Source organism: Dioscorea cayenensis, chromosome 20, assembly GCF_009730915.1.
Source record: "Dioscorea cayenensis subsp. rotundata cultivar TDr96_F1 chromosome 20, TDr96_F1_v2_PseudoChromosome.rev07_lg8_w22 25.fasta, whole genome shotgun sequence".
Taxonomy (NCBI): domain Eukaryota; kingdom Viridiplantae; phylum Streptophyta; class Magnoliopsida; order Dioscoreales; family Dioscoreaceae; genus Dioscorea; species Dioscorea cayenensis.
Genome location: NC_052490.1, coordinates 20,414,727 through 20,434,439, shown reverse-complemented (window position 1 = coordinate 20,434,439; position 19,713 = coordinate 20,414,727). Strand labels below are relative to the sequence as shown.

Below are 19,713 nucleotides of genomic sequence, written 5' to 3'. Positions count from 1 at the left end.
TCACTTTGATGTCAGCATGTCAGGTAATTTCTTTAATTCTAGCTCCTCTTCTTCTGCAGATACTGAGCTTTCACCAGAACTACTATTGATGTCATACACAGATTGCACAATAGACTCAGTTTCTCTCCCCTGATCTCTACTAGATTCATCTACCGAAATCGACTGAGATGCTTGTAGTTTTGTTATGTCCAGTGCAGTCAAATTAGTCGGGAAACCAACCTTTTATTTCGATGGTACTTTACCAGAATTCATGAAGTTCGTGAGCATTGCCTTCCAGATATTATTTTCATCTGCTGTAATTGAGCCTTCCCATGGTTTAAATATGGAGGCATAGTTGTCTTGTATGTGGAATAAGTGTTGTCTTGGTGGTAGCCAATCATTCCAAATATGATCCATAATTTGGTCACCCCCTTGTGCAAAATCCCAACCTGCCATGTGAATCCTCTCCAACCTCCTTTAATCGTCAATGTATGGTTCTTTCAATCTCACTGTCAGGTACAACTAGATTTGATGGATTTGCTCATGTCATGCACAGTACCTTGCAAAGTCAAGAAAGATAAAAAAAGTTAAGCTCAAAAAGAAGTAAAACAAATGAAAATAAGAAATAGAAGAAAAGAAAATGGTTAGAGCAATAAGCTAGAAGTTTCCTAGAATTCCTTAAGTATCCCCGGCAACAGCGCCAAAAACATGGTTGTATGCTCACCCGCAAGTGTACGGGGTCGCCAAGTAATACCTTGAGCAAAAGTCCAAGGATCGTATTCAATGGGGTTAAGGAGCTCCTATTACTCCTCCATCACTCACTTTCTAACCTTACAATTCAAGCATGGTATACTAATCTAATAAAAGCAAGATTGTAAATATAAAACACAAGTGTAACAACTCCAAGATAAGCAAGAAAATCACAAGAGCAGTGATGATAAGAATAGGCCTAGGGATGAGGATTCCCAAGAGGGGTCATCATGATATATGGATGCATGAGAATATAAGGCAAAGGTGATTTAGACCGATGGACCTCAACAATAGTTCAACCCCAATTTCTTGGCGGTTTAATCCTAATCACGTACAAATGATGACAAGGATCTCTCTTTAATCATATTCCTACAATTGCATTAAGTGAATGGAGATCACACAACAAGGATACACTTAACCTAAGTTTATCCTCATGGTTCGGAGGGGCTACCTACACCCAATATCTCGGTATGTTGGTCAACAAATACCAGCATTAGCTCATTAATGATCTAGTACACGTGATTAGGTCATGTCTACATGTACAACTCAAACAAGAACTAAGGATTTCTCCACATAATAGTTCTAGGCATGAAACACAAAATGAGTCAAACCATAAATCACACCAATGCATTCTAAATAAAAGTGTAGCATCCAAAATACAAGATGAATCCCCCAAGGTTTACCGACATCCGGTAGCCTTGGGGGGTCTAGTGTGCCATCATACAAACAAACATCTCAAACTCAACAAAAACAAGAAGTAAATGCATAAATGACACTCCCTAGTCCGAATGATGATGAGAATGAAGAATGCCGGCCGAATGATGATTCCTATAACCCGAGGTTGGCCGAATGTTTCTCCTCCTTTGATGATGAAGCATCCCCTAGAAGTTTAAGCCCTTGATCTTCCCAAGCATCAAGCTAAAACACTCTCCAAAATGGTGTCTTCGTTCTTCCTCTTCCTCCCAAGTGTTGGCTGCCAAGAAGTCCCCAAAAGGTCTCCCAAAGTCTGCCCAAAAGTCTGCAAAAAGCCCCTTCAATCCTCCCCAAAATCACCCTATATACCACTCATCATCCCCTCAAAATGCTCTCCATCCCGAGTGGTATACCACTCTCTATGAGTTCAATCCCGGGTGGTATACTTCTCTCTATGAAGACCTCATTCAGGTGGTATACTGGCTCCATGAGGTCCTCATAGAGCTCCTCATGGACACTGTTTGGTGTAGGCAAACTCCACAAATGCACTCAGAATAGTATATATACTTGCTCAATGAGCACCTCATTGAGCCAGTATGCCTTCAAGCAAAACTTGTTCTCTTCAATGGCTATATACCGGGCAGCATTGAGGCCGTATGCCATGATTCAATTCCTGACTTGAAACTCTCCAAGTGTTACAGTGGCAGCTACAGTAATGTTGCTGAAGTGTTGATGCTAAAGTGCCACTGCTACAGTACTTTACTACAGTTAATATGCTGAAGTACCGCGACCTGGTTTTCTTCTCTTTTTTGCCCAAATCATATCCTCGTGTCTTCCATGGCATTCCCGTTCCCTGCAAAGCAAATAACACATGATTAAGCACAAAACGGGCATCAATTATAATGAAAATACATGCTAGAGGTAACAAATACATACACTCAAATACATACATTTAGACACTTATCAATAATGACTAGGCAGAGGGACTTATGGGCATAAGCCAAACCATAAGAGCCAAACATAGGAGTTTACAGGGACCATTATACTCTCGTAAAGGGGGGATCGCAAGCACAATTTAGAGAAGTTTACAGTTCAACAGTTATGGTCGTAAGCTATACCGTAATATCAAGACAGAAAACCTTACAGGCTAGACTTACCACCGTAAGATGCCATAAGACACACGACCTATCATCTTCAGCTTCTTATGTACTATTTTCCTCGTTCGTTATTGATTTATCCATAATTTCAGTTTTTGTTTGTGCTTCTAGCTCCTAATTCAATTTTTTTTAATCAACTAAGCAAACAAATGTTAGTTATATCTATTGTCACAAACATTTTGAATTAGATCAAATAGTTTTATACATTGAAGGTGGTGTTATTCTTATATGTTATCAAGTGTAAGCAAGACATCAGTTACAACTATCAATGGTTTGCCTCTTGGTAGTGCACTCAAAGTCTCAATTCCATGTAATATACTTTTTTTCATATATTTTAATTGTTTCTAATATTTGAATAAGTTTTTTATATATCATTCTTAATTTTCTTTCAATAAACATGCTATGCTAACATTTCTACTTCAAATGCACAACTTCAATTGCCTGAATTTCAACTTTGAATTACACCAAGGTTATAGGTTTATTCATGAGCATATGTTGTTCAAACTAAATTCTAGTATAAACAATTAATCTAATATTATGTGGACCATTTAAGTAGATTCAAGACTTACTTAAGTTTGAGTAAATGTTTTTGAGGATGATGATGGCCTTTTCAATTTTAAAGTAGTAAGGCCTCGTCTTCATTTTTGTGCTACCTTTAGTACTAAGATGAGTAATTTATTTTGTTTGTACACTTCACTTAAATTTTTTTCAACAAAAGCGACAAGTAGGGGTGTAAATGATACACTACTACTCGCAAGCTACTTGAGTTCGATTCGGGAAAATCTTGAAATCGACTCGCTTAGGGTCGAGTTGAGCTTGAGCTCGAGTAACTCGAGTAGTCGAGTGAGCCGAGTTCGAGCATCTTAATACTTGATTTGAGTGCTCACAAGCTTAATCGAGTAGTTGTATTTGTGTGTATATATTATAAGTTAGTTTGTTTTATATATAATTGAGTTCGAGCTCGAGCTCGAGCCCGAATTCGAGTTTGAGTATTAAATTATCTATGATCAAATTGAGTTTATTAGCTTTCATCGAGCTTAATCGAGCTTAATCGAATGAGCTTGAGTAGCTCGATTTATGTATCGAGTCGAGCTCAAGCTACAAAAATAAAACTCGATCTAGTTTGAGCCAAGTATCAAACAGTAAGTTTTCAACAGAGCTCGAGCTAAAGTAGCTTACTACTCGGCTCGAAATAGATCGATTACACCCCTAGCAACAAGCGCCACCCCACAAGGGGTTGTTAAGGGACAGGCAAGCATGGTGGTGAATCAATTACAATGATTTAACGACCCCCTACATATTTATTAACTTAGCCAAACATCACATGGGGTGATTAGAGATCTACTATGTGTAGGCCTATAAGATATTTAAGTAGTCAAACTGAGTTAATAAATCCCATCTACCATACAACATTGGAGGAGAGGAAAACAACATCCTCCACAAGGGGCCCGTGAACAGTGAATGGACATTATTTATACATTGTTCCACATTATATGAATAGTAGTGTAACTGTACTACTGACCCTGGGTCTATTATATTCACCATTCTCATAACATTCCACTACACCAAGTAGTGGTTGTTTTCACTTAAATTCTAAAAAGAGATTCCAGTTACTCAACTGGGGATATATTACTATGAATCAATATACAAAATTTTTTTTCTAAAATTCTGAAGTTTCTGAGGTTAGAATTACTACGCCATTAGCTATCTATTGTTATTTATGTATAAATGGTGCAATAATTTCTGCTATTGTTTTCCAAATTGCTGATACCAAATAAATGAACAAGGTACACTTGAATATAAAGCAAAAGAAAAAGTGAAATCAAAGAATTTATGAAAATATGAGAAGTTATGACATTTTTTTTGAATGATTGATTCTCTATGTGTGTGTGTTTGTGAGTGATAGAACAAATTTTGCATTGCACTTTTTGCAAGAAATTACCTTTTCAATAAATATAGAAGCCATAATTTTTTAGTATTATTGAGAGAAATGAAGTTTCTCACCTCAAGTCTTGCCACCTACACATATCTGAAGAGATTCACATGTTTAAACTAATAAACCTCTTATCTAGGAAAGTCCTATGTCATATTACAATAGGTAATATAGTTGTTGAGACTTATTGTAATATGTAACTGAATAGTGGGAACTTGCTAGACATATATTATTCTGCAATGCCATCAAATTGTCTATTCAATTAAATGCTTTTCCTCAAAAAGCTCAAACTGGCAAATATTAAAGTGAATTCCTGAACTCATTAAACACTTATTGATATCTTATAACATCAATTATTTAGAGAACCCAATCTTGAGAAGCCTCCATACTTCGCTATTATGTATTGATTGTGTTTAATTTTTTTTCTTTTTTTTTTCTAGCAGAGATAGTTGGAAATGGGACTAGTAACACATGTGATAGTGATTCAAGTCCTATGCAAGAAAATGGATCCATTATGAAAGACTCTGTTTATATTGTTATTAAGCGATGTAAGTCAAATTTATTTATATTTGAAGGTTTGTTGATGAACAAAAATGCTTCCATATATTGTAATTCACAATTCACACAGTGCCAAGTTTTATGTTCCCCTAATAATGACTTGGATAATTTGCAAGAAATCAATAGAAGAAATATAGCATAGACTTCTACTGGTATGACTGGGTTTCTAAAACAAGTATGTAATACCTTCTTGGGCATTTCTTTGAGTTATTAATAGAGTTCCTATGCTATTTGGAGTTATGATAACATCTTTATTTGGTTTTGAAGTTATGCTATTGCTTTGCAGTGCCATCTTGCTATTTGATTTGATTTTTTACAATTCGCATCATTAGATGAATCCTGTAGTGGAAGCAAGAGCATTCATGCTAGTAAATATATATATATATATATATATATATAGTTGACATCCATGTCATCATCCATGTCATTCTTTATCTCTCTCTTTTTGGGAAAAAGATTTAATTTCTTTTTATAATCTAAATTTTATAATTTTTTAAAGTTTAGGGATTTATACTAAACTATAAATGCTAATTAATACCCTAAAATCTTAAACCAATATTATAAAATCTTATACCCAAAATTCAAAAAATATAAACCCTAAATCCTAAGCTTTAAACCCTAAATAGTAAACCGCAAACCCCCCTAAAAGGGTTTGAGATTTAAAATTTAGAGAGGGGTTTTTAATTTACTATTTAAGGTTTAACTAATAAAGAGGAGAGAGAGAGAGAGAGAGAGAGAGAGAGAGAGAGAGAGAGAGAGAGATGTGGATGATGGCATGGATGTCTGACATACCCTTTGCATGTGTACTGTAAGTGCATGGGTTTGTGAAGTAATTAAGTGTACCCAAAGATCGGGTAACTGAATCTATAGGGATTAGAGAGTACTAGTACTAGGTATTCTTCTACTATTTAACCAGATAAAAATAGTGAATGAAACGAAACTAACACAAATGAGGACTGGACTTCAATCATATGCAATTTACACACAAGGGAGTGTCACATAAGTTGGACAAGGAATCTACCTAGGACTTTACTAAGGCACGAGACTTAACTAATGCTTCCTAATTGAGACAAGTTAGGTTACGGGTATCTTAATACACACATGTCCCTTTCTCAAGCCCACCAGTGACTAGTCCTATATGAGGCCCCGACAGTGATCTTTCTCATTGCCTATGCCACCTATGACTGTTTAAAGCTCTAGGGAACCCTTGATTAACCCAATTCCTGAAAGTAGATCAGACTCTATCTCTAACCAAAAGATCCCTAATCCTATGCGAGGTCCCGGTATAGAGTTCTCTCAATGCCTTACAGCACATATGATTTCAAAGAGCTTGTGGAATGCGAAGATAGGGGAAATCAAATCGGAAGGGAAAGGAGACACTCCGCTAGCTCACGGCTCACCCTCTCAACTCTCTTCAACCTCAGTAGATCTAACCCTAGTAGTGATCTCTCTCATCACTAGAGTAATTCAAATATACAATCGATCTCTTATTGACATGGATTGTATGGCATTAGAAACATGAGGATGAAACTCAACAAATATCTCAAATTAAGGAAGACAAAAGTAAATCATACAAATATACAAATCATAGGGTTCATCCAAGCCCAAATACACAAATAACTTAGTTCCTCATGAGAGAGGAACACATACACACACCAAGGAATAAAGTGCATAAAAAGAAGAAGAAAACTCCCTCTAGACAAGAAATCTCCTCTAGTAAATAGTAACTCCGAATGGTTGTTGATGGACAACTTTGAGGTGTGTTAGAATAACTGTGCAAATGTGCAAATAATATTACAATAAGTCCGTTAATACCACAAGTGTACAGGTCATCAAGTAATACCTCGTGGGTGAGCACAAAGGTTGTATTTCCCAGGCAACAATGAGAGGGTCCAATTACTTCCTTTTCACTTAATCAGTAGCCTAAAAATTTACAATCTTTCTTTAATCTACTTCTATAATTTATTACATAATACAGTTGGAGAATCATTAAGCAAAATTGGAAGAAGTTGAGTAGATGTATGACAGTTATCTTGATTATTATTTATGATAGCGGTTGAGTATGATAATCGTATTCTAGCATTGGACCGGGGGGATTCAATGGCCTACTAGTCCCAATCTCTTGGCAACTAGGTCTAAATCACTAGGAACATAAGATGAAATCTCTTCTTACCCGAGTCTCTTATGTTTGCCTTAAGTATAAGAATTCTTCTAGAAAGGACAAATCAAACTCTAATCCTAAGGGGTAATCAATCCCTAATCCAGTGATCTAGCAAACCTAACCTCTTGGAGCATGCATAGATCTAACAAAGCATGGGTCTCCTACTGTGGGGCATATCATCCTCATCCACATTAACAAGAATATCATTCAAGCAAACATGCAATGATTCACAAAAAAACTAGAAAGAGTTATTGAATTACCTATCAAGATTCATAAACAATAGTCAAGGGACCTAGACATACAATTCTCCTCAAATTAGGTTCTTATGGATCATAAAATAAAACATTAAAACAAGAGAGAACCATAAGACCAAAGAATAGATAAGCGTTTAAAGAATCCTTAAACTAATTCCCTCCAATAGGTCTGCCAAGGTTGAGAGCGAGAGGATCCCAAGATTGACAAAATGATGTCGAACGTCTTCACACACCTTTTTCTAACAATGATCATTTAATTATCCTTGAGAAACTAGCTAGAATCTACTGAAATATGCTTCAAAGTTGTCTCCAATGGCTCAAATCTCTAGAACTCCAGCTACCTTATTTGGCAAAATGATCTCTTTGAATTTAGAAAAACTGAAAGTATTTGTAGGATCGAGCCCGCTACGGCCTCACCATGGGCATTGTGATACCCGTGGTGAATAAGTTATTATTTGGCCTCCAAGTCACATCCTATCATGGTTCTCTAGGTGTTATGTGGCTAGATCACGGTCATGATGGGTTTTTGCAATGGCCATTATAAGATTGTTATGGCTCTTGTGTTGCTTCCAGTGGTTCTATGCTGCCAAAGCTTGATAACAGTAGTCATGAGATTTGACAACGGTCATGGTGATATGTTGCCATGATCGTTGTGTGTCGTGGTGAAGCTCTGATTCAACAACTTGCCATCTTTTTCCCTAAAGTAGAAATAAAGGTTATGGTGAACAAAAGAATGAACTTTTGTACTAATTAGGTTCTAAACATGTCAGAATCCATGCTGAATGTAATATAAATGATATGGAAAATATGAACTATTTATCACTTATTAGTTGTTGATGATGCCGCTGAGATCTTCATTACAATGGCTCCTTTGATGTTCTCAACCTCTTATGCTTGGCTCCCTCTTAGTAAATACGTGAGATCTAGACCCAAAATGGCCTTAAAGGGGTAACCAAAATCCTCCCAAACCCTAGCTCTCAAAAACCAAAAACCAACTCCCCATCTTTTGCCAAAGAGATGACTTATATTCAGTCATATTGCGCCTTTACACAGCCATGTGGAATTTTCCACACGCCCGTGTGTCTCTTTGTCTTTTGCCTTGTTCAGCTATAGTATCATGCTATAGTCTTATGCTGTAGTAATCCAGTACAGTATTGTTTACAAATACAGTCATGTATCATGCACGTATAAACTTTGATGGTTGTGTGGTTGGTGACGCAGTCATCTGCTATTCGAATTGGGCTGATTTTCTGCTCAAAAGCCCTAAAATTACTCTACATAGCCAACTATGCTCTTATGGGGCCCACACACACACCCTAGCTGCATAAATGAATATAAAAACACCAAATAAGCACATACAACTAATAAAAGTCATGCTTAATCTATGTATAATATCAACTTAAAATATGTACAAACAGACACTTATCAATGCCAAGTCTTCATCCATGTCATTTGGACTACCAATTCGACCTATCTTTTTGTCCTAATTATCATTATTGATAAAATAAAGAGTAATGATATATCATTTGAAGAACTTGTCTGAATTCTTTACAAAAATGATGTGGATGCCTATTAGCATCCACGCCATTCTCCTCTATCTCTCATAGTCAATGATTTAAAAGAAAACAAAAAAAACAAAAGTCATGCCCTAATTGTTTCCTTCCCTCTTTGTCTTCACACACCCACCACCTCACATCCCCTGCCACCCAAGCTCATTGACCATCATTGTTGTCGCCACTAATGCTAATGAACCCCATTACCTATCGCCTACAAACAGACCAGGTCACCTACGCCATCCCATCTTCATTTTCAACCCCAAATGAACCCCCACCACAGAAGCCGATGATAATCACCCATCATCAGCAAACAAACATCATTGGTCCTGCTTTCTCATTATTATTATTTTTTTCCCTTTAGGTGCTTGAATTGCTTAAGGTTGTTCAGTTTGAATCTCCTCATGTTATGTTAAACTTTCCTCAGCCGATGTTGAAGTTTAAATATAAACCCTAGGTAAATTTGTTATTCCAAGTGGTTTGATTGCATTTTTTCAAGCTCTTTTGCTTAATGTTCAGTCTTTTTCTTCAAGGTGGAAGATCTACTTAAAAATCCAGCAAGATTCGATATTAGTGGTATCTATTATTATTCTGAGCACAAGGATAGACTGATTGACCTGGATGCTTTCCATGAAAAACTTTGGCAGGTTTTATGTTATTTGTTTTCATTATGTATTATTGATATATCTTCTAATTGCATATAATATATATATATTGATACCCACTTATTTATTTCTATGGTTTATTCATATCTATAATGTTCTTAATCCATGACTAATCTCCATAAATATGGTTGAGAAGGGTGAATTAAGATAATTCATCCAACAATTGTTGAGATGGGAGTGGAGTTACAATAAGAATCTTGAAGAACAAGCATCCCAACTTCATATGTTAACTGATTGGACTCATATTGTGAAGGTAGATAGCCTTTCCCTAATTATATGTGCATTGTTTGTTTTATCTGTAGATTGAATTTCTAAGACATAAGCTGTTTTGATTGAGATGCTTCTTTGATGTCTCAGATCTCCATATCTAGAAGAATGCCACCTCATGAAAATCATTCTCAAATATTGTTTGAGTGAGTGAAAATTTTGCTTCCATTTGATATAAGCCTTTTTTAGTAAAATCAATACTCATAATTGAAAGGTCGGCAGGTAGCTTAACGAATCTCTTTGTGCTACAACTTTACCTGATTGTTCTTTGAAAATGGCCTTGATAATCAGCCATGTAAGTATCAAATGGAGCTTTCCATTCTACATTATTTAAGCTTGTAATATGTATTCTAAGGAATGAATCATCTGAAGCACTGTAAAGGTGGTATAGTAATTTGCTCCTTTAATGATTTATAAGCTAACACATCCATACTCTAGATTTAGTTTAAGGTGTTCTATTATTGGAGTATTGTTTTTCATGCAACCAATATGCATTACTTTTTAAATTAGTTTCAGGACTATCATAGCATTCTTGATCTAGATGTGCCTTCATCAATATTGCACTTCATGATTCATGAGGAACAAGATGGAGATGATGACTTGAGTCTTCACAAGGTTCCTATCTCACTTTCTATTTTGTAAAGAATGGCTCTCGGGAAGCTGGGTGTATGTTTCTACAAGTTTTTTTTTTCTTTTGAGAATTTTTTTCCTTGTGTCTCTAATTCACAAATTGATAAAGAACATGCTAAACTGTCAAGAAATTTTTTTTCATGTATCTAATTGTATTACCTGTTCATGTATGTGTTTTTCCATTTGTTTATGATTCTATTGTGGAAAGTTTGGTTTTGTGATTAAGAATTATTAGAATTTTCAAAATCATGATTGCCAATTAGAGCTATTACCAACTTCAAACTCAATGGTAAGCAACTATAATAAGCGTAGCTAGATTATAGTAGACCAAGTACTATCACTATCAGTAATCATTAAATGAATTATTTCTTAATCACAATGCAGAAAATTTGGTTAGGCATGTCGATAGGATCTTTGCTACTAGGTAATATACAAAGATTACAAGTGGTGAAAATTAATTGACACAAAGAAGTATACAAAGATTACAAGTGACTATAGAAATAGTCTATCTGGTGACCTTTTATACACATATCAAGGCCATGAAATAAGCAAAACATGTTGAAAAGTTGTTAGTGGTAGACAACAGAAACAAGAGATGTACTAGTGTTGCATCCAAGTAAATAAGATACAAACAGGGAATCAATTTCATGGCTCCATTTGAAATCAATGTATTTGAATTCATTGCAATAAAGTTAATAATCACTCTACGAAATTAATGTATCTAATGAAAAAATTAATAATCATTAATTTTGAAGCCATTTTAACAAAATACACCTCCATCTTCCTACAAACTTGATTATAAGAAACTCCATCAAAATATGAAACATATCATTGATTTTCAACAACATCAACAAAATACACCTCCATTTTCCTACAAAATATATCTCGATGTTCTTGTAGACACATCATTGATTTTAGGAAACTACAAACTTGAGCCAACCTCCATTTTCCTGCAAACAAAATACACCTATTAAAATCTATATTGAGTAAACCCACTCCTTTAATAGCAGTTTTAGTCTCTCAAGAAGCATCACAAAAGAGATCAAAACTATACCATCACAAAATAGATAGAAACAACAAATTATTACAACATAGTATTATTTTTACAAGAGCTCACTTGCTCAACAAAAATTACATTGATTACCTAGACAGTTTGAAAAACCTAGATAAAAAAAGTTATGGTGGGTAATTTTAATAATCCCATAGTGAAATATATAAAGTGAATTTACCTTATTCATAATGATGCATGTGTGAAGATGTCCATTTATTGCATGGTCTTGTGAACCCTAAAGAAGAACCAGATTGTTGTACTATCTAAGAGAAAAATGATAGTGTAATATGTTAGGTTTTTTTTTTATGTAACACCATAACAAATATAAATATTGAATTACATGGCATTACTGCACTTCCTTGTGTACAAAGTTCAACTTTTGGGCCATTTTGAGTTTGTGCGATTCCCTTTGATTGGGCCTTCTACAAGAAATAACATTAGTTTTAGACCAAATAATAATTGAGAAAAATTGATATAAATTATAATTACCTTTTTCCTATTTCTAATAATTATTTCTTCAACTTTTAACTTATTCCTCTTTGTTGGTAGTCGGCCCTTACTCCGTACCTTTAAAGGAGTTAATAACTTTGTTGTTGAAGTTATTGTTTGGCGTTCTTCTTCCAACAGCATCGATCGTAGAACTTCATTAGAATGACTCTCCTAATAATTTGCATTATCTATTAGCTTCTCAATTGCCTCACCCACACATTTCATCAGAAAATTATATTTCTTAGTTTATTCTAATCCAATTTTAGTAGCTTTAAAAAAATGAGAACATAATTTGTTATATCATGTTTTTTGCTCACTACTTTGTGTGTCATCATAACAATTCATCACATAAGTATACCCGCATTTAATATCCTTCCTGCAAGTAGGTAAAATATATTGAGATGGAATATCTTTTACATCCTTTTAAATAAAAACCTTGAATATATGTCTACAAATAACTCCTCTAAACTCAAATAAAAGATATGTTCATTAAATATCAAATTAGAGTTCATTGTAAAATACATGAACACCATTTGAATTGACAAATGTAAAATTGCAATATAGCATTCCTCTCAGCTCGTCTTGAAACAACTTAAAAACTTCATTTGTGTAAGCTTCTTGTAGTTGCTTCTCAAAATGACAATCAGTTATCATTGGAAAACTTGAGTTGAAAGAAGCAAAATTAGCTTTCTTTTCTTTTTCAATCTTGTTTTTCAATGCATCATCATATTACTCGACAAATTGCTTCAAGGGTACAGTTCAAAAAATTCCTTTGTCATATATAAGAGCCCATGATGCCAATTTTTATATAAGACATTCAGCCATTCAATTTTTTTAATATTATAACTCTTTATCATCTTTAACCAAATGCCTTCAAATTCTCTAATATCAACTGCTTTGTAAATGATGTTTTTCAAAAAAAAAAATTACTGCTTTGTACTTAGTCTATCCTCTGAGCTTCTTGGGAATGGTCTTCATAATATACCAAAGACAGAGACGGTGGTGAGAATTTGGAAAGACTATTCTAATTGCATCTTGGATAGCCATACATTGATATATAATGATCACCTTGGAGGCCTTGCCTAACATGTATTCTAACCACATCCAAATAATATTGTTTGTCTATGATGGTTTACACCAACAAATAGAGCAAAGGGCATGTCATACTTATTCATTAAGTATATCCTATCAAATAATATTGCATCACCAAAAGCTTCATAAGCCACTATAGACCTTGCATATGCCTAAAATACATTTCTCAAATGGCCTTCTCCATCCATATTAATCAAATAAAAAAAACATTGAATTTCTAAGTTGCATACAAGAGAAATAATTGCCAAGTGCTTCAACATCTTCAACTCCAAGTTTGAACTCCTTTACTTTTGCAATATAATTCCGACAATCTTTTTTAGTATATGTTAAATTTCATATCCGCTACTTTCAACAACTAATGAATGAAAATTTTTTGCTTAAACTTATACCTGCTTGATCATTTAGTTCAAGCCTTCTCTTAACATATGAATCCATTTTTTTGTTACACTTTTGAAAACTGGATTTGTGAGGACTAAGTGCATGATTATGCTCTAAATGAGTACTAGAAATAGTAAACGCCCATCATTACCAACAATGACATTAATTTTGCCCTGACAATTTGTTTGGTAGCGTTTGATTAGATGTAATTGAAAGTATAGTAAATTTCTAATTACAGTGTATTTTGTAAATTCTAGAGTTGAAAATGCAAGAAAGCCAAATTTGGTGTTTGGTTGATTGTAATTGAAAATACTGGATTTCAAAATTTTGTGTTTGTTTGGAAGAATTTGTAAATCTAAATTTTGAAAACATGTGTTTGGTTGGATGTATTTGTAGGATATAAACACCCTTGGTAAAGTTACCCTCACCTTGGGTCATCATTAAATTTAATTAATTATAAATACACAAGTAATTCTTATTAATAGTAACACAAATAATTTTGTATAAAATTACTTAATTTAATATATAATTATGTTTTCATTAAAAATTATTGTCATTATTAATAATTATAAAAAATATATTACACTTTTATGAATTTTTAAAACAATGTATTGATAAAAATATAATAGTAACCCTTTATTATTAAGATAAAATAATGTCATGCCTTTATTTTTATTTTTATTTTTATTTTTATTTTTATTTTTTTCATTTTACACTCACCACATGCTTCTCTAAGTACTTATAATGTATATTCATTAAATGTTTTTTATATTAAATTTGATTACATAAATATCAAAACAAAATTTAATACTTGACAAAAGTACAACAAAAACAACTGGTTTTTACACACACATTCCTCTATTGAGAGAGCCTTTAAAACAATTTCACCAGTATAGCCAATCCTAGGTCTAAAGAAAAGTGCATACATATTAACAATTACTATACATGCATTCCTTTGAATTATCAAATTGAAGAGATATAACAGCCATCACCATCAGATCCATAACATCCATTTAAATTCATATTAAATTCATAAACATCACATTAGTTTAAAGAGTCCATATTCATATTAAATCTATAAACATCACACTTATACCATTTACTAATAAACTACATACATCCATGAGTCTCAAAGTTAGAGATAAACATAAATAAAAATAAGACAGGTACATTGGAGAAGAAATATGATAAAGATGGTAGAATATAAAGGGCATGAGATGTCCACCACATGTGAGAAAATACACCAATCTTGGTGAATTCATGCTGAAAAAAAGAGGATAAAAAATAAATCATCCCTAAATAGGAGTTGAAAATGAACATGAGAAGGATAACATTTTGTAATGAAGAATTTCTTACCATTTCTACATTTCAAAGGTCTCGACCAATAGATGCAAAGAAATATTCCACCCAAATCTTGCGAAAGTCATCATCCATTCCAAAGAACATTCGACCTCTTGCATTATCTCCCATTAAGTTATGGTATACCATTCCAACTTGTCTTATAGAGTAGCCATACTTTTGCAGTTTTTTACATTCTGCCAAAAGCTCTTTTGCAAAGCTCAATGATTGACTAGATTTAAATTATTCAAATGCATCTTGGTTGTATTGGCTAGTTCATGGATTACATCATATTCAGTGTTTGCCTTGCGCTTTGCTTTTCCTTTTTGTGGGCTTGTTAGCTGACATGGGTCTCGTAAGGGGCTGCCTCGATTTTGGGTCCCTAGTGAGGCATTGCACTGTGCATTTATCTCTCCAAAAGCCACATCATCATAATGATTATTATGGTCAGACTCTTCCTGTTCTATGTTGAAATCCATTTGTACACCTGATTGATTTCTCGCAAGTATACAGGATCGCCAAGTAATACCCTATGTATGCATAAGGGTCATATTCCATGGGGCTAAAGAAGTATTATTACTCAATCTTCATCTATTACCTAGTCTACAATTCTTAGTAAAAAGAACAAATAAAATAAAATAAACTGACTAATCTATGGTCGGGCTACTAGCACACATAAATAAATGAACAAAGGAATGTCAAGCATGAGAAGGGAATCTTCGAACAAGGAATCCGCCTATGGTTGTCATTAAGATTCAAACTAGGATGGTTCAAAGATGTAATGATGGTAGTTAAGACTTAGAGATCTCTTAGATAGGTTAACCACAATCTCTCTGCGGTTAACCCCTAATCCTATATCAGTGGAGATCGGCATCTCTTCTAGATCAACCCTCCTATGATTGAAATGAGTTTAAGAAAAATCTCTAAATAGGAGTAAACCTACTATCCTTTGGCTTAAACCTAGCATTGGAGGGCTACCAACACCCGATTTCTCGGCATGTCGGTACAAGTATCCCCTTTCAATCTATGTATAACTTAGTATAAGCATGCTCTCATGTCAACAAATACAATTCAAGAATGAACTACGGATTTCTCCATTTGTAGCTCAAGACATGCAAAGCACAATAGATTGAATCTTAAACAACCATCAAATTAAACAATAACAACATCCAAGGTTTTCACACAAGATGGACCCTAGATTTCATCCAAATCCAAACACCACAATAAGTTAATCCCTCATGATGAGAGATACTTACACAACATACAAGGAAAAGAAATACAACAAAGAAGCAAGAAAACTCCCTCTATGATCTCGATCTCCTTGATGGGTGAAGCTTGGAATGGTTTGCAGTGATGGCTTAGAACTTCACTCCAACTCCTTCTTCTTTGCTCCTCTCCCTCTAGGTAATGATGTGTGCTCATTTTCCACAAGGATCGTCACTGAAAGATGGTCAGAAAAAGCTCAAGAAGGTGTAGTGGTGGTGGCCCAAAAGACCAAGGAAAAATCTCTTTCATTTGGCCTAGAAGAAGCCTTAAATGCCCCCAAATTCCGTTGTATAACGGGATCAATACTAGGGGGCATACGGGTCTGATAAGGACCCGTATGGAGGCCACATAAGTTGGACAAAAGTTTCTGTCTCAAAAACTCTCTAGATATTGCAAAACCTGGTTTTCTCCTTTTTTTTGGCCTAATCGTGTCCTCGTGTTCTCCATGGTTTCTTTGTGCCCTAGAAAGTAAATAACACACGATTAAGCACAAAACGGGCATCAATTCTTAACAAAATACACACTAAGTGTATAAAATACATATAATAAAATATATACATTTAAACACTTATCAACACCAATAGTATTCTCAAATTGAATTCTATGATGGCCACTAGCTTGGTCATTGCCACATATAGCTTCTAGTAAGTCATAATCCTCTATCAGTTTGTTCAAATATGTCTCATCTTGCACATGGACTTGTATGTCAATAAATAAATTTTAAAATAGTCAATTAACATTTGAATAAGATACAAATAAATGTGCAATATAACAAGTACCTTACCATAATCTCTAAACTTTGTCTCACCCATAACAATCATTTTTAGGTTGTTATCCCAGCCCATGGCACTCATTTCTTTTAATTTTTTTAATTCTTACCCACCTTCTTCGTATTACCCGATGATTACCCACATTAGCCTCTATAACTGTCACCCCAAATGCATCTCTCATGGCTCGAATAGCTGCATGAATTGCTTGAGGCTTAAATCCTTTATCAACTTTCAATCCTTGTTCACCTTGACTCGCCATAAATCTTATTAAATAACTTTTTTCAATTAGTGTCCACCTCTTATGTCCCAATGTTACTGTTGTGGGCTTCATAGCCGATGAATTTTGGCTACCCATTTCTACATTGTACCCTTCTATTTTGTAATAAAACTTGATAAACAACAAACTATGACAATTGTTAATTTCACATAATATGTGAAGTAGTAAATTCATAAAAGCAAAGCACAATATTATTTGAATTAAGCAAGTACTAAAATAATTTAGTTGTGTAATAATAGAACCAATATCAAGTTACACGTCACTGTTTTTATATAAATACTAGAAAATGTTTAGTGCAAGTAAAGAAATAACTATCCACTACAAAGTCACCATACAATAAGCAAGCAACAGAAGAATAAATGATTCCTTAATTTGTAATAATTATATAGACATATAACTATTTGTTGACCCACATTTCATTTGCAATTTGATCACGATGAGCAGCCAATTCTTGTGCTTTTTCTCTTTCTTGCCTAACGGTGGTTTGTGAAGGCTGTTGTGGTATTTAGTCTTCCTTGGAGGGAATAAAGCCATCTTGGCCACCGTTGAGGATATAATCATGTAAGATACAACATGCCAATATGAGTTCTGTGTGTGTCTTAAAATGAAAAAAAGGCCTAGATGAGAGAACTTTAAAGCAACCCTTTAAAGAAGCAAATGCACCCTCAATGGAGGTACATGTAGATGAATGTCTCAATTTAAAAAGCTCCTTAGGGTTTGCAAGTGTCCGAGAGCCAAACTCCATTAGGTGATACCTAACACCCCTATAAGGGGGTATAAAACCATGTATTATGGCATATCTAGCATCAACAAAGTAACACCTCCTTAATTACAAGACGTAAAATGAAGTGATAAGTTTAATCATTACATTTAAATTATTCTCTAGCATTTTTATCCACTAAACAAAGAAGTTACCTTCTAGGACTTTTAACCCATTAGGTCTTTCAAGTCCATCCCTAAGAACTAGAGAATCATGTGTTGATCCTTCCCAACCAGTAAGAATATAAGTGAAATGCAAGTCAAAATCAACAACTGCGAGAACATTTTGTGTTGGGTAAGGTTTTCTTCCCCGAAATGCTGCTACTTTAGATGTTGGGATAGAAGCATAAATATGTGTCCTGTCTAAGGCTCCAATACAATCCTAACATTAAATAGTTTATGTTAGATTTAATCTTACAAAATTATATGTAATTTACGTCTAATATAAAAATACCTTAAAGTAGGGATATAGCTTGCTCCTTGCCACTATATATGGTTGGATTTGTGTACTTGGTGGCCGCACGTATTCATGGCGCAACTCATCAATAGCATATAACACATGATTAAAGCAACTACTAATGGTCTCCCCAGACATTAAGAAATTATGCGCAATAACACGGTTTCGCTGATTGTGTCTTATGGCGTGCAAGAACATTAATAATTGCTCCTCCATGCTCATGTGTAATGTATCACTCAAAAGGCATTTTTGACACAATATTGATCATAGTTTGAAAAAAAATAGACTTGTTTATGTGAATCATGTTGATGCTAGTAGTGTCATTTCCATCTATCAACCTAGACAAATACTTTTCCATTATTTCTAGCCTTTCTTGTGATGGTTCTCTGCAAATTATTTATCTTTATTTGTGAAGCAATAATAATACAACATAGGTCACAGCTAAAACTGTTACTTCCAAGAGGTACAATTCATTATCATCCCCAAATTGATCCATCTAATGTAAGATTGATAAGGAATAAATAATTTCAGAATATAAAACAAATATAAAAATCATAATGAATAATGTCATTATATCACTATTTTATAATTAAATTATTTCCAAGTCAAACTTTGCCCACTCACACCATGTATAATAAGAAGCCTTGAAATCGATTATATTTTTCATAAAAACTAGTTTAGAAACCATTTTATTAGCATAACCAATCAAATTAGCATAGCTAATCAACCATAAATAAAAATTAGAAAAGCAAATCCAAAATGAGAAATAGCACAACAATAATACCAATAATAGTGTCAACACAAAGACAATCCCATAGACATTTCATATATAACTTTATTTCCAAGTTGATCACTTAAACTTATTGTTAAAAAAAAGTCTAAAGTAAATAAATTAGTACTACTAAGCGTACATGCAACAATGTCCCATCTATGACAACTAATGCAAAGTAACTATACAAGTTTAATCTGTTTGCCAACATATTTCAGGCATTTATTCATCATTACACCAAATTTTATCATTAACATGTATGAACAAATTCAAACCGATAGATAAAACTTAAAAAGAAAAGATAAGTAGATCAAAACTAAATTAATCAACATTGTAGGGAAATTAATCTTTATCATGATATAGCCTTTAATAGTAGAAAAGGAAAAGTCATTAAATTTTCACATAGATCAGGGACCATATTAAAATATATTGTAAAATAAGTTGAAATGTTTAATTAGAACTTACAA

At 33.9% G+C, this 19,713-nt stretch overlaps 1 protein-coding gene across 1 annotated transcript; it reads right to left on the bottom strand.

Moving 5' to 3' along the window:
- Positions 1–18,693, bottom strand: LOC120251338. The gene is made up of 4 exons (XM_039259879.1): positions 18,475–18,693; positions 18,177–18,402; positions 17,112–17,230; positions 1–219 (listed from the first exon to the last, which is right to left on the bottom strand). The coding sequence occupies exons 1-4, from the start codon at positions 18,691–18,693 to the stop codon at positions 1–3; spliced, it is 783 nt and encodes a 260-aa protein (XP_039115813.1).
- Between the last annotated feature and the right edge of the window lie 1,020 nt (positions 18,694–19,713).